Raw genomic sequence first — 27,737 nt, 5'->3', positions numbered from 1 at the left:
AAGAGCCACGGGCTCTTTTTCCCTCATTTCCTCAATTACGCAGCTGAGCTCCAGGGAGAGGAAAGGAACGCCGAACCTTTACGGCAAAGTTCCAAATCCCGTAACTCCTCTACGTTTCTACTGGAACAATTTCATAGGTAACTCATTATTTTATACTCAGCCTTCATTTTCCCCAATTTTCGAGTTTTGAGAAGGGGTGTTGAATTTCTTTGATTTTTGATGTTTTAGGATCCAATTAGCTTGAGGAAAACGTTCATTCTTGCTTATGTGAAACTTGGGTAAGGTGAGGATACGATAATTTTATTTTAATTTCATTAAATTTGAGCTTTGAGTATTAAATTGGGTATATATGTGTTATGAATGTGTATTAGGTTGAAAATAAATAATTGGAGCTTGAAATTGTGAATACTGGAACTTGGAGGAAGCGGATTAGTTGAAGTTTTGAGGGCTGTGTTCTTTTAGGAAAATTTTCTTGGAATAATACTTGGGAATCGGCTAAGGTATGGTTTAGGTTTCTTGCATTTAATATATAATGTTCTGTGAAAACTTATGCTAGATGACCATAGGATAAGTTGGAATGCAGGTGTATATTTAATATTTAGTAATTTGTCGATAAATATAATTGGTTGAAGTTTATTGGATAATTAGTTATTAATTTTGGATGTTGAATGTTATTGTTGATGAACATGGTTGGTTTGGTGCTTGTTGATTAATTAATGATTCGATGAATTATTGATTTGAGGTATTTTGTGTTAAAAGCCTAGGATTTGTGAACTATGACTCTTAGTTGAATTTTGGTTGTTGGATTTGAATATTGTATGAGTTTAATTGTTGATCTGAGGTAGATTTTTTGTGGAGATTGTTATGATAATGAGGAAGGAAATGTTGAATTGAAAAGAATGCAGGTCTGGACTCGAATAGGGTGGCAAAGTCCGAGTTTTAGAGGAGATGCTGCCGAAATTTTATAAAAATTAGAGATTAGAGATTTTGTTTATATGATTATTTAAAAAGATTTAGATTCAAAGGTTATATGGTTTGATTTAGAGTTATTAAGAAAATGAGCATGCTTTAAGTTTGATTCATTTAGAAAAGAATGAATTATATTTTGAATTGGAACTATTGATGGACGGAATGGGAGGTGTGATAATGAAGGATAAGGATTGAATATGATTGATATATGATGATGAATGAAATGCGATTGAGAATGATGTTGATGTTGATGAATTATAATTGAATTATTTATATGGCTTATGAATTTGAATAATCTGAGATATGAGATTCCCTGGATTAAGTGCCGTGGCTTGCCACCACGTGTACCAGGTTGAAAACTCGATACTCTGTTGATCCTACGACGTAAGTGTGTGACCGGGCACTATATAAATTCCCGGGAATGTTACCCCCATTGAGTATTATTGATTATTTGAGAGAAAAACTATGCATAGACTCTTGGGGATGCACGTCGGGGGACAGTCTAAGTACAATTTAGACTTGTCGGGTTGGCTGGATAACCGACAGATGATCCTCATCAGCCATAGGACAGGCATGTATCATATGCATATTACTTGAATTACTTGCTTGTGCTCTAATTGGGTGTGCCTAACTGTATTTGCCATGCTAAATGTGTATTTGTTACCTGCAATAGTTGTAATTTTCTTGTGTTTGCCTTTATCTGTCTATCTGTCTGTGAAATGCATGATGGAGTTGGAGGTATGGAGGAATGGCAAAAATGGGATTTAGATTTAAGGTTAAGTTAAGTTAGGTCTAAATATCCTTAGTAAACCACCTTTTATGACTTCTGTTTAATACTTTAAGCTCTATAATTTGAGTGTCGGCGTTCTAGGATTGCCTCTGGCATTCCCAGGACCTTATATATTATGTGTGTGGCACCTTTACCATACTGAGAACCTCCGGTTCTCATTCCATACTATGTTGTTGTTTTTCAGATGCAGGTCGAGAGGCATCTCGTTAGGCGTCTGGACTCTTGAAGCGGAGTGGTTACTGGGATATTTTGTTATGCTATGATGTATATATATGTACTTAGCTTTCTCTCCGCATGACTAATTCTTTTTGATCCTCTTAGAGGTTTATGGAGAGGCAGGATTGTGTATATGTACTTTTGGGTTTTGGATATGTATGTATATATGTGTAAATATTCTCCGGCCAGTCTTGACTTCGCAGGCTGAGTCAGGAGCTTGTTATTTTGTATCTTTGGCACTCTATTCCTACTTCTGTTATCTTATGTTTGATAGTTATGGTTTTCTTAGCACGCAAGTTAACTCGTTCCTTGAACGTTGCGCTTTTATCTCGCGATTTTTATTTCTCCTATTCTTCAAGGCTCCTAGCATATTATAATTCTTCTGCTATTATATGTACTCATTCTATTTTAGAGGTCGTAATACCACACCACTTCTGTTTTACAGTTTAAGCGTAAAGCTTAGTGTGATAGGGTGTTACAAAAAGCATTGTGTTGCATTTGATTAAGAAAATGCTAATAATATGTTTAAACGATATTTTTTAAAGGTGGTTGTAGATAAAAAAATGTTGTAGTGTTATTGTCATAGAATAAGAAGACATTAGAGACAATTTATTTAATTTCTTCCTAGTATTGGAATTTAGTTTCACTTATTTTTCTTCAATCAACTAATAATCATCTTACAAAACACACCCTTAATTATTATTTTTTTAATTAATTCCGTAGTACTTAAGAGTTAAGATAACCCTTTTCCTTGCAGCACTGAATGGCTTCCTCAAATGTTTCCTCTGTCCCATACTTGAACTCAAATCCAGCGTCAATTAATTTCTGTGAGTTCAAATGTGGTACATTCTCACCCTTAATTTCCTTTATCGACCTAGAGAGATTGCAAAATGAAACTCTTAGGCATTAACTCATATAAACAATATAAAAAAAATATCAATATATTTTTTTTTAAGGACAATAAATACTTACTCTGGTGAAGGTATTTTAAATTCAGGGTGCTTTGAACGAATAATTTCAGCTATCTCTTCTAGAGTTACACTGCATGGTGAGCAATTGTATCTCCCTTTTGGATTTTGATGTTGAAGCAGAAAAATGTGTGCCCTTGCCAAGTCATCTACATGTGCTATTGGGAAACGAAGAAGAGTACCAAGTTGATCCAGGTTATCACGGCCTACACAATTAGCATCAATTTCCCTTTATCTATTAAGAACCTTACTAGATAAGTACACATATTTTTTTCATCATTTGAGAAAATCAACTTCAAAAAGATACAGAATGGGTAAAATTTAGATGAATTCGACATCAGTCAACCTATTAAGATTAGAACATATTAAGAACACTCGTAAAGTATATATAGATAGAGACCTGCTACACATACAAGCCTTTTTGGCTTACAAGCTATACAAGTTGCTTCAAGTTCAAGAAAAAAACACGCGCCCCTTCCACAACAGGTTCACTCTTCCTCTTCTTCCTCAATCAAAACGTAAACCATCAAGATTCAACGGACATTCGAAACAAACTATTACGATTCTGCAGAAACGTTCCAACTTCTCGCGAAGAGTAGAAGAAATCAAGAAGAAAAGATACAAATCTCCATCAAAATCACCAGAAAAAAGGAAGAAACATTATTCAAGGTACTGTTTTACTGTTCTTCTAGGTTTTTCTTCTAGATTGTCTCTGTCATGTGCCTCATCTTTAACCAGCAAAACATTAAAAGATTTCAGGAAGAAATATACTGCCTCCCCCTGTTTTGGGTGTATTTCTTAAATCCTTTGGGTGCATTTCTGTAATCCTTTGGGTGTATTTCTATAACCGTTTGGGTGTATTTCTATATCCTTTCTGTAACCGTTTGAGTGTATTTCTGTAATTGTTTGGATGTATTTATGTAATTGTTTGGGTGTATTTCTGAAGTTCCATTATCTTCAAAACGATTTCAAAGCTTGATTTCAGAAACCATGAAAATCGAAAAAAAGGAAGCAAAGAGACACAAAGGAGATCCAACAAATTTGGCAAAAAACTCGAAAAAAGAAACGAAATCTTTTGAAAAATGGAAGTTATATATTTGTGCATTAATTGATTTAAATTGATTTAAAATTCTATTAAAAAGGCACGTAACATAAGCAGCGTTTAATGGGTGAGTTTCGTTCAGACTTGTAAAGCTTGTAAATGCAAAACACTTGTATGTAGAGATTAATCCATATAGATAACGAGTTATAGGGAGAGAAAAATGCACACTGAGGTTAACATACTCTCTAGAAATTAGAAAACTTACCAAATAAAAGAGCCAGAGAGATGTGAACAGAATCAGGGAGTTTAGAACAAATGAAGGGTCCAAGAACCAAAGGAGGGATCAAAGACACAACTTCTAACCCATGTTGTTCTCCAAATTCAAGTGCTGCCTTCTCTGCCAGTGTCTTTGAAACACTGTTAAACCATAGAAATGGCTTTGTGTCACGAAGAAAATCAACATCACTCCAATAACTCTCATCCATTATTTCATGCTCCCTTGTGCGGTTATTATGGATCACAGCAGAGCCACTTGAGGTGTAAACAACTCTTTTAACAGTCTTAGAATTCAAACATGATTTTAGGATTCCCAAGACACCATCAACATTTGTTTTGATTATTGATTCTTGGGTTTGGTTTGATTGGGAAGAATAATTATTATCAATTGTTGGGCTAGAGGTTGCTGTGTGGAACACCCCAATGCATCCTTCAATTGCTGCATTGAAACTCTCTGGATTGTTGAGGTCAGCATTGAAAATTTGTAGCCTTTGAGGTGCACCAGGTAGATTTGTGAGGAAGGTAACATCTTTCTTGCTATTAGCTATAATTATTGACACAAAATAGAACAAAATTAAGTATATGTTGTGCTACAGAAATTGTTGCAAGAAAGTGAGAAATCTAACAAGTAATAATAGCCAAAGTGTGCTATGCAAAGTTAGAACAAAATAAAGAATACAAGCTAAGCTCCCTAACCAAACTAATCTATACACTACTAATGCACAATACTCATTTAAAAAAATGCTAAAATAAAAAAATCTCTCAAATTATTTTTTTGCTAAAAATAATATTATTAATTTATCAAATAAATTAGCCAGTGAGGTATAGTTCAAATGGCATAGTCTTCTTATATTCACTTAGAGGTTACAGGTTCGAATTTCACTCTTAACTTTAAAAAAAATTAAATGACAAAAATACTTTTAAAATATTTAAAAACATGCTAAAAATATCAAATATAAAGAAGAGATTAAGAATATTTTTGTCAACGAGTAAATAGTTCGAAGATATTTTGTGTGTTTTACTCTTTGAAAGGGTATCTCAAAACCATATTTCACCATTGAAACAGAGGGGTAACCCTAGTCACCTAACTAAATGGAAAATTTATATGAATTTCATTTGGGTATAGACACACTGTAAATAAAAATGATTGAGACAATCAGGGGGGAAAAATACTAGTGAATCCCATATTTTTTGTGGTGAAAATTGTAGATACCTAAATGAGATTTAAATAGCATTTTTTCATAAAAAATAGCATACTATTCTAAATTTAAAAAAATGAAAATAAAAAATCCTACCTGGACTTGATCTAATGGTAGTATTAACAGAGTAACCTTCATGAAGGAGTCTCTTGATGATAACTGAAGCAATGAATCCCGTACCTCCTGTAACACATACCCTTCCCTTCCTACCTTCCATTGATACAAAGAACTCCTTTCTTCTATTCTATATACTACGATATGCTTCTAAATATGATAGTTTCAATTCGCTTGATGATGGACTCTGAAATCAGAAACCTGCTTCTTCTTGTATATATTACATACAAAATTGAATTCTTAAAATTTACTTATTCAACTTTTCTATAAACTAGTATTTGTTTCTTATTTTTATTAACCAAATGGTAGTAATGTTTGTGGGTTAGGTGGAAAAGCTCTCGGCTAATTATATATGTTATCATCAAGTTTGCATCTCTAAACAAATACAAATAGACTTAGACTTAGTCTTTTAGGTTTGAATGTGAATTCTTTGTATAGAATTCTTTTTCTTAATCTTATGTTAAGATTTATTTATTTTAATAACAAAAATTAAAATTTGAACTTTTAGATCATATAATTTAATAATACTCCAGTATTATAAAATTATTTATTCAAAAATTTTGAAGTGATATGTAGATATATATAAATAGTTATAATTTATTTCTAACACATATATACTTGTTCGTAAAAAAAAAATAATTTAAAAACTTCAATAATTTTATTTAATTTTTTATGTACGATCTTAAAAGTTGTTGTCCGTATCGAAGGTATTAAAAGCGGTAGAATTCATAATAATAACCCAAAAATAAATATTAAATATTGTTCTTGTTATGATGCGTATGAATATATGATTAAAAAAATACTTATTTACAGACAAGTGATATAATCTAATTATGATGACGAAATTAACCTAATATCAAACTAAATATACATAAAATTACTTCTAGATGTACCTAAATACTATATTATTATTGTTATTATTATTATTATTATTATTATTATTATTATTATTAGTAGGATTAATTACGAATTTATTTTTAAGGTTTTTTTTTTATTTAAGTTCGTTTCTAAGGTTTAATTTTATTTTAAAATTATCCTTTTTCTAATTTTTAAACAAAAATACCTTTTGCATAGAAGCATGCTTTCTCTCATTTTTTCATAAATCCACCATTTTTACACCTTCAACTTTCAGAAATTTAAAATTTAAATAATTTTAAACAAGAACTGAACATATATACAATTAACAAGAAGATCAGAAGAATAAGAAGAATTAACAACAACAAAAATAACAAAATACTGACAGAGGTTGAAGAAGAATAATTAGCAACAAAAAAAATTATAGAAATTGAAAAAGAAGAATCAGCAACAACAAAAACAAGTATTGGCATGAGTATCGTCGAATTTAGTGTCGAACTGTACCGACGTATTTACTATCGGGTTTTCTGACGAAAAGGAGGAGAAATTCGTCGTTATAAAAGATTACCATCGAAAAAGGTTTTCCGCCTTTAAAGCTTATGGTAATTATTGGCGCGAAAATAGAACTCATCGACACCAATGTTACTGTCGGTATATACTGCCAGTATAACGGTTTAATGAAACGCGTCGTTTTGGTAATTTATTCTCGGAAAAATCTGCCAATAAAATTGGGATAAAATTCAAATGCGAATCTCTTCCCCCTCACTTGTATGAATGCTGTCTCTCTCTTCTCGTCTTCTCTCTCCCTCGCCATCGAATTATCACCGTCGCCACTGCCGGAAGCTCGTCGTCCTCGTTGCCACCGCCTGGAGCACCCGCTAGTGTCGCCGCTATACGTCGTCGTCGATTCTGCTGCTGTTACTGTTTTTGCCGCATCCTCTGCGTGGTTGGTGTTCACGTCTTCGTCACTGCCACCTCTATCACCACCATGTTAAAGAGACCTTGTAACCACTATCAGATTTATTATTGTTGGAATGGTTATTTTATTTTTGATATTAATTTGTGAGTTTAGCATTTTGTTAGGATTTTTGTTAAATCAATGGTGAAATATATTTAATGAAGTGTGTGATTAGGAGTTGTTATGTTAATTTAATGGATGTAAAAATTAAATAATGTTAGAGTAGATTAAGCAATGTGAGATTAAGAGTTCTTCAGTTGTTGGAAGATTTTAGTTGAGTTTAGTGAATGAGTTTCTTTCAATTGTATTAAACTTATGTCCCTTATTTTTGTCATGCCTCTTGTTAGTTCAGTAAAATTAGAATTAGATTCTAATTAATTAAAATAATGAGTTTTACTTATTATTTTAAGTTAGTTTTTGAATGAGTTTCAGCTTGCGAATTTAATACGTTATCCTTTTTATTAGGACGGTGCTATTTTCTCTGAGATAAGTTGGAGTTTGCTCTTCCTTTATTGTTTGTGCAGTAATATTCTAGGTTGGTTTTCTATCTCTGAATATAATGAGTTGTTTAAATTTTATGTTGGACGTACTTTTTCTAAGATATAGTTTTAGGACAGAAGTAGGAGAAGGTTGCGTAGTGATGCCTTCTCGAAACCCTTGCTTGTTGAAAAATGTGGAGTTATAAGAGGTTGTGCATAGGATTTGATGTTTTATTGAATAAGTGTATGTTATAATTTATACATGCATCTGTTTTCTCTGTGAAAACTGTTATACTTATTTAATAAATATATCTGAATTAAGGAGAAGTTCTGCAGAATTATCGTTTAAATTGTTTAAAATATATTTAATTTGTCAGAAAATGATAATTATATTTTGCAGGAGATTCTAATTATAGGATACACTCTGCCAAATTTTCTAAAAATTTTAATAAGTAGTGTTGTTGGTTGAATTTTAGGGTGTGTGTTGCAATATGATCCCAAGTCATCGTCTACGAATGTATGATAGGGGGTAACGGTGGAAGGAGTTTAAAACCTAAATTCTTTGAGGGTGTTGACGTATTTGTAGCGCATGTCGTTAGCATGGAATCGTTTAGGTCTGAAGGGGTATTTAGGTATCCATATCATAAGAGTCGCCTGACTAAGTGGTTAGGACTTGTGGACATAATGTTTTACCTCTATCGTAATGGGTTCAAAGATGGATATTGGATATGGACAAAATACAAAAAAGTGGACAAGTAGGAAATTAACCAGTCTGTCTCGAATTTGAATAGGTCCGATAGTCGATCGACAAAGGTTCAGGTGGTGAGAGAACTAAACATGAAAGAAATAAATTTGGAGGTTAACTAAGAGAGATAAATGAGATGGTGTTTGATGCAACAGGTGTTACAGAATTGGAAGAGATTGAACAAGAGCCTAACCCAGAGACAAAGAGATTTTATCATCTATTAAAATCTGCTGCAAAACCTTTGTTCGATGGGTGCATTCATTCGAGGTTGTCTGCAAGTGTTAGAATGATGAGTATTAAGTCGGAGTCAAATCATATCCACGAGTCTTTTGATAAGTGGACCACCCTGTCAGGACCAATGGCATCTCCAAAAACCACTACGAAGCAAAGAAGTTAGTTTCAAAATTAGGTCTAAATTCGGTGAAAATTGATTGTTGTTTAAATTGTTGTATGATGTATTATAAAAGGGATACAGACCTAACTGGATGTAGATTTTGTAGATCACCAAGGTTCCAAGTCGAGAGAGAATAGAGTGGTAAATGCTAGTTAAAGAGAGTTCCAATGAAATGGATGCACTACTTGCCCTTAATCCCTAGGCTGAAACGATTGTATGCGTCGATGAGTTCAGCCCCTCACATGACCTGACATAGTAATAACAAGAGAGATGATGGAATCATGACGCATCTATCACACGGAGAAGTTTGGAAGCATTTTGATTGGATTCATCCTACATTTGCGAGCGAGCCTAGAAACATTAGACTAGCATTGTGCTCTGATGGGTCCGCACCGAATTTCAATTTTGGTAATGCACTCTTGCTGGCCTGTGGTAGTGACACCTTATAACCTGAGTCCAGAAATTTGCATAAAGGAACCATACATGTTCCTAACTTGCATCATACCTGGTCCCAGCAATCCAAAGGCCAAAATAGATGTCTTCATGCAGCCCTTGGTGGATGAGTTAAAGGAATTATGGATCCATGGTGTAAAAACTTATAATATTGCAACCAAGACAAACTTCCAACTATATGCTACGTTGATATGGACCATTAACAACTTTCCTGCATGTGAGATGTTGTCAGGTTGGTCCATTCAAGGCAGAATGACATGTCCTATTTGTATGGAGGATACAAAAATATTTTGGTTGACGAATAGCAATAAGAATTCGTGGTTTGATTGTCATCGAAGATTCCTCAATATGGATCACCCTTTTCGGCACAACAAGGACTTGTTCAAAAAGAATAAAACTGAATAAGAAAAGGCACCTGTGAAGTTGGGTGATAGGCAAGTTTTGCATCATGTTAGTAGAATCCCAAGGATCGTCGATAACGGGGCAGGTTTGAGACCTCCGAGATATGGCAGGGAGCATAATTGGACTAAACAGAGTATATTTTGGAGTTGTCTTATTAGAAAGACAACTTGGTTCGACATTGTCTTGATGTGACGCACATTAAAAAAAACGTGTTTGATAATATCATGCACACAGTAATGGACGATGAGCAAACAAAGGATAACGATAAGACTAGGTTAAACTTGATGGACATTTGCAGGCGGCCAGATCTAAACTTAAAAAGACTTGAGAACGGGCAATGGGCTAAACCAAAGTCGGTATTCTCTCTAAGGAAGGACTAGAGATAAAATGTTAGTAAGTGGATAAGAGGATTCAGGTTTTCTAATGGTTACGCCTCTAACTTGAACAGGTGTGCAAACGTCTCACAGGGTAAACTTGCTGGGTTGAAGAATCATGATTGTCACGTCTTCATGGAGTCTTTGCTTCCTATCACGTTCAGAGAACTTCCAACCAACATTTGGAAACCCCTCACAAAAATAAGTGAGTTCTTTAGGGAGTTATGTTACAAAACTTAGCATTAATGATCTCACAGTTATGGACAAAAATATTTCCATCATACTTTATAAGTTAGAGAGGATATTCCCTCATTCACCTACCGTACAAAGTAATACTATGTGGGAAAATCTCCAATTTAGATGGATGTGCCCATTTGAGAGAATGATTGGTTTCATTCAAGTGCACTGCAAAGAACAGAGCTCGGATTGAAGGCAGCATCTGCGAAGCATTCCTAACTAAGGAAACATCTGCATTTTACTCATTTTATTTTCAGCCTCATATTGAATCACGTAGAATAAGGGTTAGAAAGAACGATGAGAGGGGAGAATCCTCGTCATGTGGAACAACATGCCCAATCTTTGCTTTGAAAGGAGTTGCAATGGGTGGGCAATGACTACTGGTTAGAGTAAAAGAAAATTGATGCTGCACATCTGCATGTGTTGTTTAACTGTGACCAAATTTCAGCTACCTCATATGAGGTTTTTAAGTATCCCTAAATATTGCAATTAGTAAGATATTAACTTCTTAATCTAATCAAAAATTTTTTAGCCTATTCTATCATATAGATTATTCCAAGAGATAAATCCTGATACCTCGTTGAACAATTTTTAACATTGATTCAGAGAATACATCAGTGTACATCTAACTGACACAACAGATTGAGAACTAGTTGCACTTAGTTAGGGCCCAATGAATAAGGGCACTAGCTATCCGATATACAATGTTAATGGATATTGGTTCCATTCTTTACAGTGGTTGATTAGAAAGAAAACAAATAATACCAAAATTTGGGTTTGTGGGGATTTAGGTAGTGGTCATTCTGATTAGTTTGGTGTATTGCATAACATAATCCAATTAGAGTATTTCTGTCGCACTACGTACAAGGTGTGCGTGTTTAAATGTGAATAGTACGATCCAAGTTCGCGACAAGGAATACGAAAGTGCAAGGACTACGATATCACTGAAGTTAATGTAACCAGGAAATATAGGCACTACGATCATTTTTTTATACCTCCAAATGCACGACAAATATATACTATTTGCCTTATCCGCGTTCATGCAAGTCTAGTTGGGTAGTTGTGGTTAAGACTGAATCAGAGGCTGCATTAAGTTTGATAATGAGACAAATGGTCAAGAACCTTACCAGATTGATAACCCAACTCCTTCAAAATTCAAAAATGGTGGTTGATACTGGTGATCTGATCACTCTTAGGTCGGCTGTTATAGATGATGACATCATTGACCTTGGAATAGATGACGACGCACTACCACCAGAGGACGACGATCTTCAACAAGAAGATGGGGTCGATGGTGACGAAGAAGAGGAAGACGAGTTCGATGATTAGAAAACTACCTCGGAAGAGGAGGATAGTGAACCAGACGAAGAAGATGATGAATCTGAATAGGGTTAATGTAAATATAGTTCTATCATATGTATTTCTTTATCAAAATTTGTGAAGAATGTAATATAATAAGTATTGTTTTAGATATTTCAACTACCATCATTCCATATTTTTAATTTGTATATTTGATATTTCACATCAGATTTAAAGCACTATTTCAATTATTAATTATCAGGGTACATTATAGATGGACAGAAAAAGATTATTAAAAAAAATAAAAAAACTACCGTTGGTACCAGCCAATTTTCCAAAAAAAAAGTTAAACAAATATTTATGTCGATATTACCGTCGGATTAATCTACCGGCAAGATGGCGCGAAGCCATATGTGATGGTGCCAATGTTACCGGCGAAAAATTTTTGCCGGTAACATTCAACAGATTTTGTTTTCTTGATAACTATATTCTATCGCTAAATCCGATACAAATTACTGTCAGACGCATGAATCCGACAGTAATTTTGTTACCGGCAATCTATTCCGTCGGATAAATACCGACGCAAATTCGACGGTAATTCCGATGGTACTCGACGTTTTTCCTGTAGTAAAGTAACAACAGAAATCATTACAAGAGACTTAGAGCACAGCGATGAAAGGCTGAAAAACAGAGCCTGAGGAGCACGAAGGGGGGCGACCACCGCCGTGAGCACTGCTGGCGGCAACGCGATGAGAAGAGGACAATGAAGACAAGGCGATGAGCACGACGGAAGAAGACCACAATAGACGATCAGCTGAAGAAGAAGGGAACAGTGGATGCCGCCGTTGTACCCTCGTCCTTAGCTTCTTCCTCTTTTAGCTTCCCTAGCCTCGTCCTTTGATTCTTCATTGATTTATAACCCTTCTCTTTCTCAACCTCTCTCCTCGCTTCTTCTTTCAACAATGACGGCGACAATAACACATTGGCTCGCTTACATCGCTTTCTGTTTTCTCATTCTTTATTTTCTCTTCTGTATCCTTTCCTGCTTCTCTCTCTTTCTGTTCTATCTTTTTTTTGAAGTTTTGTGTGTGAGAGAAGAAAATGGGTTAGAGAAGAAAAGAGTATTTTTATATAAAAAAAATGATATTAAAATTAAATTAAATTTTAAAGATGAATTTAAATAAAAAAATTTTAAAAACAAATTTAATATTCAAATTAAATTAAATTATATAAATCATAATCATACTTAACCGTATAAGATAATGATTCGATCAATTAATTAAACCATATTGAGTACGAATTATAATTCTAAAATAATTTTGTGAGAATTTAAAAGACAAATAACATTTCTCATTTATATTATATACATAATACGCAACGTTTAGCTACTAAACTACGGTTTTTTTTATGTGCAATATAAAAATACATATTTGTATATCTATAAATATCTATAAAAAACATAAAATGTATATCTAGAAAAAACATTTTTTTTTGTGACTTTTTAGGGCTTAATCATTTTGAATGCTTAATTGTTTTTATAATTTTTTCGAAGGGAGCTTGGTAGTCTTAAAATCTTAATAAGGAACAAAAAAGGGTTCTTTCCAAACACTAAAGACGGTTGATGTGCTGCAAATGATGACACTGCACCTATAATCTTCAAAAGCTAGGTGTCATGTACGTGGCATTACTACACGCTATATAGCAGATATATTACTAGAAGCAATTCTTTGATACAAACATTTACATAATTAACACTGATTCATTCCCCTACAAAGTACAAACTAAGAAAGAAAGCAAATGCAGTTGCAAAAGCATGTACAAGAAAAAAAAAGAATCGATAATGTCGATCAACGGCCAAAATTCTTTTTTTTTTTCCTTCTCATTTTTTCTCATGATACCGTTATTTGTGAAGCGAACTTCAAATGAATTTGTTAAATTGTGTAATTTACATTTTCAGAATGCAGAATAGGACAAGGAGAGAAGAGGAGAGTTTCTGATCACATGAAGAGTGTATTTTTTTCTCTTAAATCTAGGTACATCATTTTTTAATCCAATCCTTTTTCATCACTACGTTCTTTCTTCATTTGGAATATGAAACTCCCCATTCTTCAAATTCAACTACTTTCATATATATTTGATCTTTTTTTTTTTTGATATAGATTGGAATGCTCTCTGTAACATCCTAACTTTTTGAATCAAGTCATTTTTTTAATAACTAATTAATTAATTAAAATGATAATGATTTAAGATTTGAATTTAAAATTTAAACATATAAAAGCACTAGTGGTAGTAAATCTCTAACCGACAGTAAACAACCTTTTTAAAACATAGTCATAACTAATTCTACATTTATTAGATTTAAATGATATTTTGTTATATGAAAAGATAAGAATACTAGCTCTATTTCTTAAGTTCAGTATAAAATCAAATTCAAATTAAATTGGGTAGATAAATCGGTTACGAGTTCAGAGTAGAAAATCGCGCTCTTATCAGCCAGCCTGATATACTAACAGTATTTCGGAAATATCTCAAACTGTGGTTATCCGATTGACTTCGTTTAAAATTCGTTTTAAAGCTAATTCAATTCTCTATAAATTTGTCTCTAATAGCTAATTCTAAATTCCAAACGTAGAAAAAGTTATAGGGCTCACAAAGTGACGATTCAGATTGAAGATTTCACCTAAATGCCTCCTAACATAATCTGCACATACTTGAGAGCTATTTGATCATTCATTTCTCATTCTATTCCCTTTTTCTATACAAAAAATTCTAGTATACACAAAGTCTAGCCATGAAACAAGTCTCTCTTCACTAACAAACCGCATCTATTTGCATCATCGGAATACCTAGCGGAACTTCACTCGAGGTAGGGGGTTTTGTGCTAATTTTTATATGTCATATCTTAAATGTTTTTGAACATATATGTTAGCATTGCACGTCATGATATAATGTCTCTTTTCTTCATACGCATTATGCATTATAATAACAATCTTATGTGCATTAAAGAATTGAGAGAATGATCCTTCGGTAAGGGAAGGTAACCCCAAAGACAAGATAATCGAGATGATCCTTCAGTAAGGGAAGGTGATCGGCAAACTTTTGAGAACCTTCGATAAGGGAAGGAAACTCCCATCAATTTTATATAATAAGATATCTTTGTTGATATAACTCTCTTCTTGTGTATGTCTAAATAACCTTGATTGTAAATTGAACTGAGGGAATGATCCTTTGGTAAGGGAAGGTGACCCCCAAAGACAAGATATCGATATGATCCTTCGGTAAGGGAAGGTGATCGCCAAAACGTTTGGGATAAGAACCTTCGGTAAGGGAAGGGGACTCCCACCTTTTATACCGGTTTGAGCTCAATAGCTTTCATAAAAGCTACGAGAAAAAGTAATGAAAAGTGTGATCATGATTGTTCTTCTTTTATCTTTTTTTATTTATGATTATGTTTATTATTGCATTCAAAGATCCTTCTTTTTTTCAAAGTTCCTTTTTGTATGATGTATAATATTGTTTAAAGATCTTTATTTTATTCAGATCTATTCTGTTTGACTTATCTATGGCAATGTTACTATTCTTCTCTTATTTATTATTTATTTTGTCTTGCTTTATGGCCTATGAGAATATCATACCAAGGTTCATGAGTTTACATTTATATGTTTTAAACACTATAGGCATTTTGTATGCATCACACATGTCATAGCATAAGTAAATGAGAAGCATCTAAAAGTCACACCACTCCGACTAACAAGGACTTTTGAAAATAATAATTGAATAACATTGCATTATCACTGTTTTTATATTAAAACTCGGAGTGGCTGGGGATGGATACGACGACACCATATAGATAAACTACTGAGAAACTTTTGTTTCTCACCCCTCTCTCCATACCATCTTCAGGAATGATGCAGTACGAAGTAATACAGTTGAGGTGAAAAGACAAGTGCACTAGTGGGAGCAAGCTATCGAGGACGTAGATACAAAACATTAAACGTTTACCTTAAGAAGGAAGAATATGCGATTGTTTTGGCCATAGTTAAACAAATTAAGAGAATTAGGATTTCCTATGTGTCTTGTTTTATCCTTATTGACTGATTGCAATTGTAACTATTATGTTTCCTTTTTTATTTGGTATGAGTAAAGCTTGTCATTGTTGTGCCTTCATGGTTTAGCACACCGGTTTTTCATGTTAGTATTTTCAAATCCACTTATATTTTTCAACTAGTAACTATTCTAATAAAAACTAATTATTCAATATTTTTATCTATAAATTATTTTATATAAATATTTCACATTTATTTTAAAAGAAAAATTTCGCAAAGTCTTTGAATATCAGCTATTAAATATAATTCAAATAAAGCTTAATTCAGTTTAAAAGTATTAGGGTGTTACACTCTCAAAGAGATTGGAAGTTGGAGAACCAAAGAAAAGTTCGAAAATACATCCTCACCAAGCAGCCTCCCTGATTTCTAAAAGGTAATAGTTTGCTGTCCTGGTTGTTTATAAGTTTTGAAGTTGTATTTTCTAAATTAGGGTTTAGGGTTTTTAGGGTTTAAATATATATTTAACTATGATAGTAATGTTATTGATGATTGATTAATCTAATGGTAGTATGGCTTCTTTCGAAGACAATTGAATTTTTTTTATAATTCATTAGTTTTTTTTTCATTTATTTAAAGATATAGATGAATTTGATAAATTGGTAACTTGGTCTTTCGGAATGCAGAATGCGACACAGAGAGAAGAGAAGGAGAGTTTCCCCGTTCGCATGAAGAGTTTTTTTCCCCTAAATCCAGATACGACCAATTTTTAATCCAATCTTTTTCATCACTACGTTCTTTCTTCATTTGGAATCCTTTTGTTTTTATCTTTTTCTTTTTTTGATATAGATTAGTACGTTGTCAAAGAGATTGGAAGTTGAAGGACCAAAGAAGAGTTTGAAAATACATTCTCGCTCGCCAAGCAGCCTCCTTGATTTTTAAATAATGTAATATATAAAAATAGTTTGTTGTCCTTGTTACGTATAGTTTTTGAAGTTATATTTTCCAAATTTCCCTTCATGGAAAGAATTAGAATATGAAGCGATAATAATTTTGGGATTATTGGGTTTGATATTATCTACATGGATGATTACGGACGATATAGTAGTGCATGTAGAATTAAACAAATTGTAAACGCACTTTCATTTTTTCCTTTCCTTGTTCTGATAACGGAATACGGAGAGAAGAGAGTTTTCTTTGCTTTAAAGAAAAGTATTGATCTCCATTATTTAGGGTGTAGTTTTATATTCAACACTGAAAAAGTATGTAACCGTCAAATGGAAGAACTAGGAAATGGGAATTCTTGAGTAATAGTGAAGAATGTACAATAATAGTGGCAAAGATGATAATGAAGAATGTGCTGAATGAGAGTTTTTGGAGTGATGTGGATTACCTTAGCTTCAAAGATTGATGGTTGGTACTATTCTGTTTCTAAGACGCTCGCAGAAAAAGAGCAGTGCTTGAATTTGGGAAAGAGAAGGGATTGTGTCATGGCCGAAAATGAACCATCACCGGCGCTCAAGGAAATAGTTCCATAACAAGCCTATCAGACTCAAATATAATTTAAATAAGAAAATTACAAATATTTTAAAATAAATTTTCAGTTTTTAAAATGAATAATTACATATTTTTAATAAAAAGTAAAATAAGTAAATATGAATGGATCCTGCCTGTGACATATGGAGCATATGACGTTTAAGAACTCAACAAAAATGAAGACCAATTGCAGATCATTACTCTTGAATAGAAGGCTCACACATTCAAGTATTTGTTCCTGAAAAATATTTTTAGAAAATGGAATGAGTTTTGCAACTCAGTGACTAGACAATACATCTATAATCCACATGAGACCATATAAACATTATCATAAAAATAATTTTAGTTAAAAAATAATAATTTATATGAATATGTGAATCAATAAGGGAGTTCTCATACAGAAATCAAATCAAAATAACTAATAATAAAATTCTAATTAAAATAGATATTAAAAAGTTCAATTAGTATTTCAAATACATGTTCATCAATAATTCTCAACAAAATAATAAAATTCTTGTCTAACAATAATTGTCATAACAAAATAGTAATTAATATTTATCAAAAAGATGTCATAGATTGACCAAATACAAGCTAAAACTAATTAATATTTTGCAATTTCGGATTGATGGCTAAACTTCAATGGCAAGGTGATTTCCATCAATATAAGAGACATTAGTGGAAGAATGGTAATAGAGGTATCTGCAGGTCGCTTCTGTTAATACAACATAGTAACATCAGGAAGGATCAAAGTAGACAAAGGAACAAGCTGAAACTGACCACACCAATGCTTCAAATTGCAGTTGTGGTTATTGTGCAATGTGGCACCTGCATGATGCAGTCCACAATTTAAAACCTTGAATCAAATCACAATCCAGTAAATACAGGTTTTGGCATAGAAGAGGTAAAAGATAATAGAGAGCAGTATAATTAACTAACAACAATGGAGGATACAAACATTTATTCCACTCGAAGCATGGAAAATGTAACTACTGCATAGATAATAGATATAATTTTCTTTTATCAAAATGAAATCTGAAACTTGCTATATATGCAAGGTTGCTCAATATAAAATATATAAAAAAAATATTAAAAAAATGCTTTTATATTTTAAAAGAAATATTAATAATTCTTTTATTATTCTAAAAGAAATATTAATAATTACTTTCTCCATATATTGAAATTTTAAATAGCATCAATGTGATTCTTTTATGTATGTTATAAACACACTCCAATAAAAACAAGATTAGCATTTCAAATTTAATATTAATATCTGTATTCATAAGATCGTTTCTTTGAGAATTCATGCATCTATCATTTAAGCTTAAGTTCTAATTATTTTACATTACAAAATTTGTGTATAGTTTGTATTTGTTTAAAAAGCTAACGACCTGAGTAACATTTACATACATATACAAGTCAGTCATCAGCAAGATTTTCTTGATTAATTAAAAAAAAAAAAAACTTGAAGTGTTACTTAAATCAAAATTTGTGGTTCAAATTTACTCAATCTCAAATGAATTGAATAGCCGATTATCAATGTTTTTATATTAAAGTAGTTTCACAGTTAAATTGGAAAGAAAAAATGTCATTGTTACACCTTAGCTGTTATGGTCCTACATTTAATATGAAAATTTGATCGGCTAAGTTTATCCAAAACATACAATATTAAAAAAAATAAATAATAGAAGAAAATCAAGAAGTGAAAGAATGTACAAAAATCCAAGTAGGTGTATTGATATAAGCAAAAGGAATATAACAAGAAGGTTTGACATGTGTGGTAAAATCTTTTGGCAGCTTGTTAATGAAGAAACTGCTGCAAAAGAAAAAAGAAATTAAAAAAAGAGGGAATATTAATTTAGGATTGTTGAAAAGAGTTTCAAGAAGATAAGAGAGGCTCATAAAAAATCTGAAACAAAATAATACAACACAACATGCTTCCCATCTCAGAATTATGTTTATTGTTTACTTGTGCACCATCTGTCCTTTCCTCAAATTATCTGAAAATCTCACTATTTTCAGCTCTTTTTAATTTTAATTTTAATTTTTTAATTAAACAATCAGTATTTTGTTACATAAAAAAGTGCAAAAGAATAACATAAACATATAAAAGTAAATAAGTATAAGATAGAAATATCTTACGAGGTCATGCTGCAACAATTTGTTATATATGCACAATTTGCACTTAGTGTTCACCAAAGATCCGTAAATATTTTTTTATTAATCTCCTTCAAAAAAAAAAAAAAAACAGAGATTAGTGTAACAGAAATAAATAAAAATACACACAATAAAATGACCATAACGACTTTTATATATATTCTCTCTTTGATGGTTGAGGAAATTATTAGAAGCATATATGTGTCAAACACTTTATGCTCGCCAGAGAGTTTAATTTCATGTCACATGGATGGGATTTGAAGATAGCATTCATTCATTCATATCTTTTCAAAATTATATTAAACCTTAGCTTGTTAATAAACATTAGAGTAATTTCAAAATTATATCCCATGTCTGTATCATGGCTGAGAGAAAAAGAAGACAGCGACCACTATTTCTGACTTGAAAAAGGTACCTACCTAATTATCCCATCACTTACTCAATTTCAACCTACCTATTCCTATAATTCATTTTATTACTCCTCCTCTTCGCCTAAATCAAATAAGATATATATATATATATATATATATATATATATATATATATATATATATATATATATATATATATATATCACTGTTAATTGTTTTACCGAAATTGGAAACAAAGAGAACCAAACTGCACTAAAAATTTTAATCAATATAGCTGCTTGTTCATTTGGAAGCAAGATCATAAAATATACTTGATCCTGTTATCTTAAGCTCTCAGCATTGAACGAATCTAAATCTTTTACTATACTATACGAGATCTTAGTTGTTTTATATAATCATTGATTACTTTCCCTTTACCGATTACATTCTCACCTTGTAGTGATGTGTTTCTCGGGAATGATCGATGATTTTTAGTTATTTTGTAAGCCTCCGAGAGAATTGCCACTGTAGCTTGTGCAGCAGAATATGCAACCTCTGATCCAACCAAAGCTGACAGAAAAGCAGCCTGCAAATTTGAATAAGACACGTTAGACAGTTAAATAGAGATTCTAAAGAAATTATTTTGTGAAGCACATAGGCAATTCAATACTGGCAGAAAATTAGTAAATGTTATTTAAGTTAATCATCATCCCCCTCCTTCACAAGCTCCCTCCCCTGGCCATAACCCTCCATATACTCCAATAGTCCACCAGGAACACCAAGATCATCACCTTCTCCATATGTACCAACACCAATTTCTCAACCACCTTATCATACTCCAACTCCACCACAGGCTCCTTCCCCTGCTCATAACAACCATGACCTAATCCTCCATATGTTCCATCACCAATTTCTCAAGCTCCTTCGCCTGCTACCCACAACAACCATCACCCAAACCCTCCAAAAATACCATCACCACTTTCCCACCCTCCCTATAGTGCTGCTGCTCCAACACCAACATCATCACAACCACCATACAATACTTCCCCTGTTTAATATAAGAAACTACTCATTTGTACTTAGAGAAAAACAAAAGATAAAAGAAAGAGTAACCAATGACTGAGACAATATAACAAACAGAAAGAGCGCAAAGCTGAATAACAAGCTTAGTGATAAATATAACAAACATAAGGCATAAAGAACAAATATAAAGTGAAATAATTCTCAAAAATTCAAATTCAAAGTAACAACAGGAATGCTATTTGCGTGACCTAAACTTGTCAATGGGAAGGATATGTAAGCAGGTGCTAAAATAGAGCAGAAAAAAGAACGGTAGAATCATCAATACCTACAGAAGAATGCCAAAAACGAGAATCTCACCAAAAACACGAGCAGTGATAATCGAACAGTGACTGGTGGTGATGAACGCGAGCAGAGAGGATCGAAGCTCGACGAAAAGAGAAGTAGAGGATCGAAGCTCAACAAGCAGATGATCGAATCTCAACGAGTAGAGAATCGAAACTCAACGAGGAGAGGAGCAGAGGATCGAAGCATATTGACGAGCAGAGAAGATCGAAGCACATGATCACGAGAAGAAAAAATCGAAGCTCATTAGCAAGCAGAGATTGAGATCGAATCTCAATAAAGAAACGCGCGTCATCATCGAATGGATTGAAGAACAACAGAGGAACGAAACATTTGGAATGGATTGAGGATTTTGTGATTTTGTTAGGGTTGTGGTTTTAGGAACGAAACATTTTGGAATGGATTGGGGTTTTCTTCTCCCTCTTTTTCTCTTTCTCTGCACAATATAGTTTATTTTTGTTTTTTAAAAAATATTAAAAAATTTTAAGCAACACTTGAAATGTGAAGTCTAAAATAAATCTAAAGGCAACTTTTAAAAAAAGTAATATATTATTTTTATAATAGTTGTTTTTGTATATTTAATATAGCAACATTTGATAAGTGTAATATATAAATATTATAAATGTTGTTTGTTTAATTTATTAAAGCAACGTTTTTTATATGTTTTTTAAATTGATCAAAAATAACACTTATTAACAAGGTGTTGTATTAGCTTTATTTTTTTGCAATAAATTTTAAGTGATGCTTTTAACCACTTTAGACAACACTTTTTAAGAGTTATTTATCGCACATGTTGCAATAGCTCAAAAATATTGTAGTGACTTCATCAAAAATATATATGGTCTCATGTATAGTTTCGAAAGTATAAACTTCATAAAAATGAATTATTCAATTTTAATAAATCAATTATTCTAATCAATTTTAAATCGTTCTAGACAAATATAGTGATTATAATTCAAAGATCATAATAGATATATGTCAAAATAATTATAGATGCATAATCAAACAATTATAAATGTAAAGCCTACTCACAACAAGGTCCTAAGGGACCAAAGAGGCCGAACTCGGGTGCCAAATTAAAAGTGTACAAAAGAGCGCGGAACTTGAACTGGGACAGTGCAGCAACTTCAATTCTTACGATAGCAACAATGGCCATGACACCAGCCAAAGGCAGTATATTCAAATTGAATGAAAGACAAATACAAATATAGTTCTGAAAATCCAAAACAGAATAGAGGCAAAAAATAAATCAGAATAAGAGCAAGACAGAGAAACGAAATGGCGGCAGCGATAAGGTGAAATTGGAACAGATCAAGGGAAGAAACTAGACCAGAACAGTGGCAAGACAGTGTTGCCGGCAAGTTTGGAAGTTGTAGCATTTTTTCCGGCAACAGTAAAAGCTACACTGGAGAAGCAAAACAGCAGTGGCATTAGATCCTCTCCTCCAGCAGTGGCATCAGTAACTCCGACGAAAACAGGGAGGCCAGGGGTCAGCCACGGTGGAGCAAGTTAGGGGATGAAGTAGCTCCGAGTGCACCAACGACGGCAACAGCAGAAGCCTCCATTGTCACCTCCTCTCGCGATTGCCACCTTCCTTCCCTCCATCTTGTAGCTCTCTCACCCTCTCTTCGTTCTCTACGCTTTCCGCTGCAACGACAAGGTCTCCCTCCAACGGCGATTTCTTCGGCGGCGACGACAGCAAGGCGGCACGACAGCGAGCTGAATACGGCTGGGCGAGACGGGTGTGGTGTCGGCGCGACGGCAAGTTGGACTACGGTGAGGTGCGACGCCAGTGCAGTAGCCCTCTCCCTCCTCTTCTTCTTTCTCTCCTCCTCTCCTTCACTCTCTCGATCTCCATCTTCCTTTTTTTTCTTTTCTCAGCTCGTGGGTGTGTGCTGTGAGGAAGAGGGTGTGAGGGGAGTGTGTGTGCGGCAGTGAGAGGTGAGTGAGTGTGTTAGAAGAGGGTTAGAGTTTGGTTTGGAAAAAGAAAGGGAATAAGGGTATTGTAGGGATTTTACATTTTACCCTCCTTATAAAAATTTTCGCCCTCGAAAATTGATATAATCTGCAAAACTTTACATGGTTTTAGCACTTTACTGAACATGAGAAATGTGTATAACGAGGTGCAAAAGTTACAAGATAGGATCCTGATAAAACGATGTCGTTGGCATATCCCTACTCTCGTTCTCTTGACAACTCAGATATTCATAGCCTTCTTCACGTCGTTCATCAATCTTTTCTAAATACAATCTTGGTTCTGTAGTACATATCCATGGTAGCAACCAGTCTTATGTCAAGTGTTTGAATTACAACTTTTCGAACTTCAGCATCGATTAACTGTGTCCTAAAGAACTAACGTATCGCTTGCTACATCTGGGAATTGCACGTGACATTGAAACAATCACGAGTTTGCTTAAAAGGATTCAAAACTTAGGCAGAAAAGAGCAAACATCACAGATGGTGTTTGCAAGAATTTCGGGGAGATGCGTAGGATCGCAACTAAACAAGGATATACAAAAACAGTGAAGCATGCCAAAAAGAGAATCAATCGCATCTTAGCAAGGAAATCTGAATCAAAAAACTTTAATATAACAATAAAAGAAAAGATGGTGTATAAAGTCAAAACAAGTTTATGTTGGATCAAAGAAGTACGAAGTTCACAAGAGATGACCACTAAAATCAACGGTAATATTCACAAAGATTTAAGAGAATGATTAGGAACACAATCAAATAGGACATCCATCAACAATGGGTAAAACTAAGAGAGAATCATTAAAAGCATAAATGCTATCACGTCAAACAAATTCAAGTTGAAGCAAAAATGCAAGGTTTATAAATTGAAGATTAATAAGGGTTAGGGTAAAGGTTTTTTTTTTCCTTTTTTTTCCCTCAAGAACTATAGAGGATACCTCGATGCACAATTATGCAAGGATATGCATAAACAAAAAGATAATATCAATAACAGAGAAAGCAAAGCAAAACATAAATTAAAATTCGATATCACATCTCGGGATAAACAACTTAACAGTCATAAAAATAAAACAGCAACTATCATAAAATCAGTATGCTTCCCTTTTTTCTTTTTTTTTTGAAACCTTAAACTAAGTGCCTTTGAGATTATTATCATTACCTTGGACATTAAATAATTATGCCAATAAAATTTGATATCTCCTAACTCTAAATAATAGATAGGTTATTTAAAACATGACAATTGTTGTCCCTTATGCCAAAATTCACACATACATTCAACTCATTTTTGTCATTGTTGAAAAATAAAGTTAAATAATTTCCTATAATCATACAGCTAGACTTGGTATGAAGTTACATATAAATTCACATATAAAATAATGACAATAATAAAACTAAAATTTAAAATACTAACAATTAACACACTATGATCAATTATAATAACTATTTTTCCTTTTTTTTTAATAAATAGAAAATACACATGCAAATATCACCATAGTTACAGAAAAAGGTTGACTATCTTTTATGTGAAAAGGAGAACAACAACTATAAACTATAAGTTGTCAATTATGAACCCGTCATTTTATATAGACAAATATCTACATCTGTTATGCAGCAGTTTTCAACTGATATTAATGATTCTTAAAAAGTTAATATGCATAAGAATAAAAATAATGAAAATCGGAGCATATAATCATCAATGGTTGGAGGAAGATGTGGAACCCTTGTAAAAGAAATTTCTCAAAAGAAAAAAAAGAAGGAAAAAAAACTTGAAGTAATGGTGATGTTTTATGTATACAATACACTCTGATAGAAGCCAAAATGCCAAATGTTGAAATACTTTGACAACTTCACAAACAGTCAAGAAATATAATAATTAAATACTTAAATAAGTGTAGAGCAAGAGAACTGAATTTCCATAATTGACATAGAGGTTAATTATTAAGATTCAAGAGAAGGAAATATTCAAATAAATACTCAATAATACTAATAATAAAATTAGCAATAACTTTGTTACAAGAGAATAGACATTTCAAAGTATTAATCTTTCAATAAAAAAAAATTAACTTATTGAAAAATTTACTAAAATAGTCTTCAAATATTATGATTATTCTAATAAAATCTCAAATTATTTTAATATTGATTCCCACTTATAAATTTAAAAGCAACAAAATTCACAAAAATTCTATATTGTCACATTAAAATAAATAATATATTTTTCATCCTAGTGAAAATTTAATTAAAGTATCATTGCATAGCTCAAGTACATAATTTTACTTACACTATTTTATTCCACGAACCCAACCAAATGTAAATCATGAAACATCAGATAATTTAAAAAAATTCGTATAAGTAATTTATTTTGCTTTAAGAAATTAGATATCTAGTCTTTTTATCAGAAATCGTCAACAATTCTTTCCAATCTCTAAGATCTACAATCCAAATATCATAAAGGCACTACAAATCAAGAAAACCAATCTCCCTAAATCTCTAAGAATAAGAACAATAGTTGAGAATAAGAAAATTTTCAGAAAAGCAAGGGTTAAGAAAATTCTCAGGTTTCAGATCATAGTCAAAAGCAAAATTCATCTTATAATCACCAACCAAAAGGCAAGCGTTCACAATCTTTCTCTCAACTTATCAAGCAGGAAATAGTTCCGTGACAAAAAGTCATGTTTAGCAACAAGAACCATAACAGAAACAGATCATCAAATTAGAAAAACACAACTAAACTTCTACATTGAAAAAGACTTTCGATCCAACTAATTGATCACCCAAATAATTCACTACCCTTAAGCAAAGAAAATCAACAATCGAACAAATAACAATAACACTCTATTCATATGTTTCATCACATAGTCCTTCTTGAGCAACTAAATAACAGTTTTCAAAATCATTGATTTGGAAAAAAAGAATCAAAAGCTAATCAAAATTATGTTAGCTTCAAAGATCATCAACATAATAAAAAAAAATACCAATATCACTTATCAATCCAGAACAAAGCATTTCGATCAAAAACTCAGCAATTTCATGCAATCCACAAATCCAAATACAATTCTATAAGGAAATCAGATGGTAATTAACAGCAAACATAAATCAAATCTTTTAAGTAACTCAGAAACTATTGACATTAGGAATCATAGAGAACAACCCAAAGACGAAGAAGATTAAAGCACACATTCACAAAATCGGAGAACATTAGAACTAGCTACGAGAGAAATCACGAACCGGAACCAAAACTGAGACCATTCCAAAAACACATTCGAGAAAATCTACCAAAGGATATGGCAAGAATGGGTGCAAAAGGACATGAGTAGTAAGAAGAGGCAAAGGAAGCATGATCTCAATAATCAGAAGACAACAATGACATAGAGGACAAAGAGAACATTCTTATAGGCCTTTGATAGTGCCACAATTTGTATAAATAGGCGCGCTTCTATTTATATAATTGTGATCCTACCATAGGACACTTGCTCCATATTACACAGATGAAACCTAAGCTCTGATACCACTTTGTCAGGGTCGAAAATGAACCATGACCAGCGCTCAAGGAAACAGTTCCATAGCAAGGCTATCAGACTCAAATATAATTTAAATAAGAAAATTACAAATATTTTAAAATAAATTTCAAGTTTCTAAAATGAATAATAAAATATTTTTAAATAAAGGTAAAATAAGTAAATATGGATGGATCCTGCCTGTGACATATGGAGCATATGACGTCTAAGAACTCAACAAAAATGAAGTACCAATTGCAGATCATTACTCTTGAATAGAAGGCTCACACATTCAAGTATTTGTTCCTGAAAAATATTTTTAGAAAATAGAATGAGTTTTACAACTCAATGACTAGACAATACATCTATAATCCACATGAGACCATATAAATATTATCATAAAAATAATTTTAGTTAGAAAATAATAATTTATATGAATATGTGAATCAATAAGGGAGTTCTCATACAGAAATCAAATCAAATAATCCACACTTGGGCGGCTCCACCTCTAAGGGTAGCCCTTTCCTCTCGTGTGTCCTAACAGAATAACAGATCTAACGTGTGGCCTACACGTTAGGCTAGCAACACCCCTGCTAGCTGGAGTCTGAGTTAGATGCATCTAAGTTAACGTCATAACCGCCGTTAACTACGGTTTTCTAATACGAGCCTCTCAAACCAATTCAAAACATATAATTTCAAATACAACAAATTTTTGATCTTTCAAATATATAAGGTATCGAATCAAATCAAATCATATTATACTTTCTCATCATAATCCTTTCCAATCATACTTTTTCAATCAAAACACATTTCAAATATATTTCACAATCTTTAAACTAAGTAAATACCAACAAATACTTTAATGCTTCAAAAACAGATATTCAAGTAAACTCAAACATTTTAGAATAATGCAAAATTTATCAAAAATATATATGGTCTCAAAAACAGATATTCAGATAAGATCAAACAATTTAAAATAATGAAAAACTTCATTAAAAGTATATATAGTCTCATGTATAGTTTCGAAAGTATAAACTTCATAAAAATAAATTAT

The 27,737-nt window shown here is 32.6% G+C and overlaps 1 protein-coding gene and 2 long non-coding RNA genes across 4 annotated transcripts in view; 1 reads left to right on the top strand and 2 right to left on the bottom strand.

Moving 5' to 3' along the window:
• Positions 1–2,227, top strand: part of LOC140177133 (uncharacterized) — a 109,980-nt gene extending 107,753 nt beyond the window's left edge. Inside the window, exon 2 of the long non-coding RNA XR_011868904.1 lies at positions 1,944–2,227. This is a non-coding gene — a long non-coding RNA (uncharacterized lncRNA). The remainder of the gene's footprint in view (positions 1–1,943) is intronic.
• Positions 2,228–2,531: 304 nt separating this feature from the next.
• On the bottom strand, positions 2,532–5,897 carry LOC112728281 (vestitone reductase). The gene is made up of 4 exons (XM_025778354.3): positions 5,557–5,897; positions 4,251–4,805; positions 2,948–3,149; positions 2,532–2,849 (listed from the first exon to the last, which is right to left on the bottom strand). The coding sequence occupies exons 1-4, from the start codon at positions 5,675–5,677 to the stop codon at positions 2,702–2,704; spliced, it is 1,026 nt and encodes a 341-aa protein (XP_025634139.1). The 5' UTR covers positions 5,678–5,897; the 3' UTR covers positions 2,532–2,701.
• Positions 5,898–17,764: 11,867 nt separating this feature from the next.
• On the bottom strand, positions 17,765–21,766 carry LOC112728284 (uncharacterized). Of its 2 annotated transcripts, none has more exons than XR_003166208.3 (4): positions 21,202–21,766; positions 20,307–20,439; positions 19,489–19,574; positions 17,765–18,174 (listed from the first exon to the last, which is right to left on the bottom strand). It is a non-coding gene; the product is annotated as an uncharacterized lncRNA (long non-coding RNA). The 2 variants fall into 2 exon arrangements; XR_003166207.3 differs by having other exon boundaries at positions 21,234–21,745.
• Between the last annotated feature and the right edge of the window lie 5,971 nt (positions 21,767–27,737).

This window comes from Arachis hypogaea, chromosome 12, assembly GCF_003086295.3.
Source record: "Arachis hypogaea cultivar Tifrunner chromosome 12, arahy.Tifrunner.gnm2.J5K5, whole genome shotgun sequence".
In the NCBI taxonomy this organism is placed as follows: domain Eukaryota; kingdom Viridiplantae; phylum Streptophyta; class Magnoliopsida; order Fabales; family Fabaceae; genus Arachis; species Arachis hypogaea.
Note: the sequence above shows the minus strand (reverse complement) of the source record. Positions and strands in the feature narration are given on the sequence as shown.

Coding starts and splice junctions, on each gene's coding strand:
- LOC112728281 (XM_025778354.3), bottom strand. CDS start 5,677: ATGGAAGGTAGGAAGGGAAGGGTATGTGTTACAGGAGGTACGGGATTC. Junction 4,806..5,556: donor TACCATTAGATCAAGTCCAG/GTAGGATTTTTT, acceptor CAATAATTATAG/CTAATAGCAAGAAAGATGTT. Junction 2,850..2,947: donor TTTAAAATACCTTCACCAGA/GTAAGTATTTAT, acceptor CAATCTCTCTAG/GTCGATAAAGGAAATTAAGG.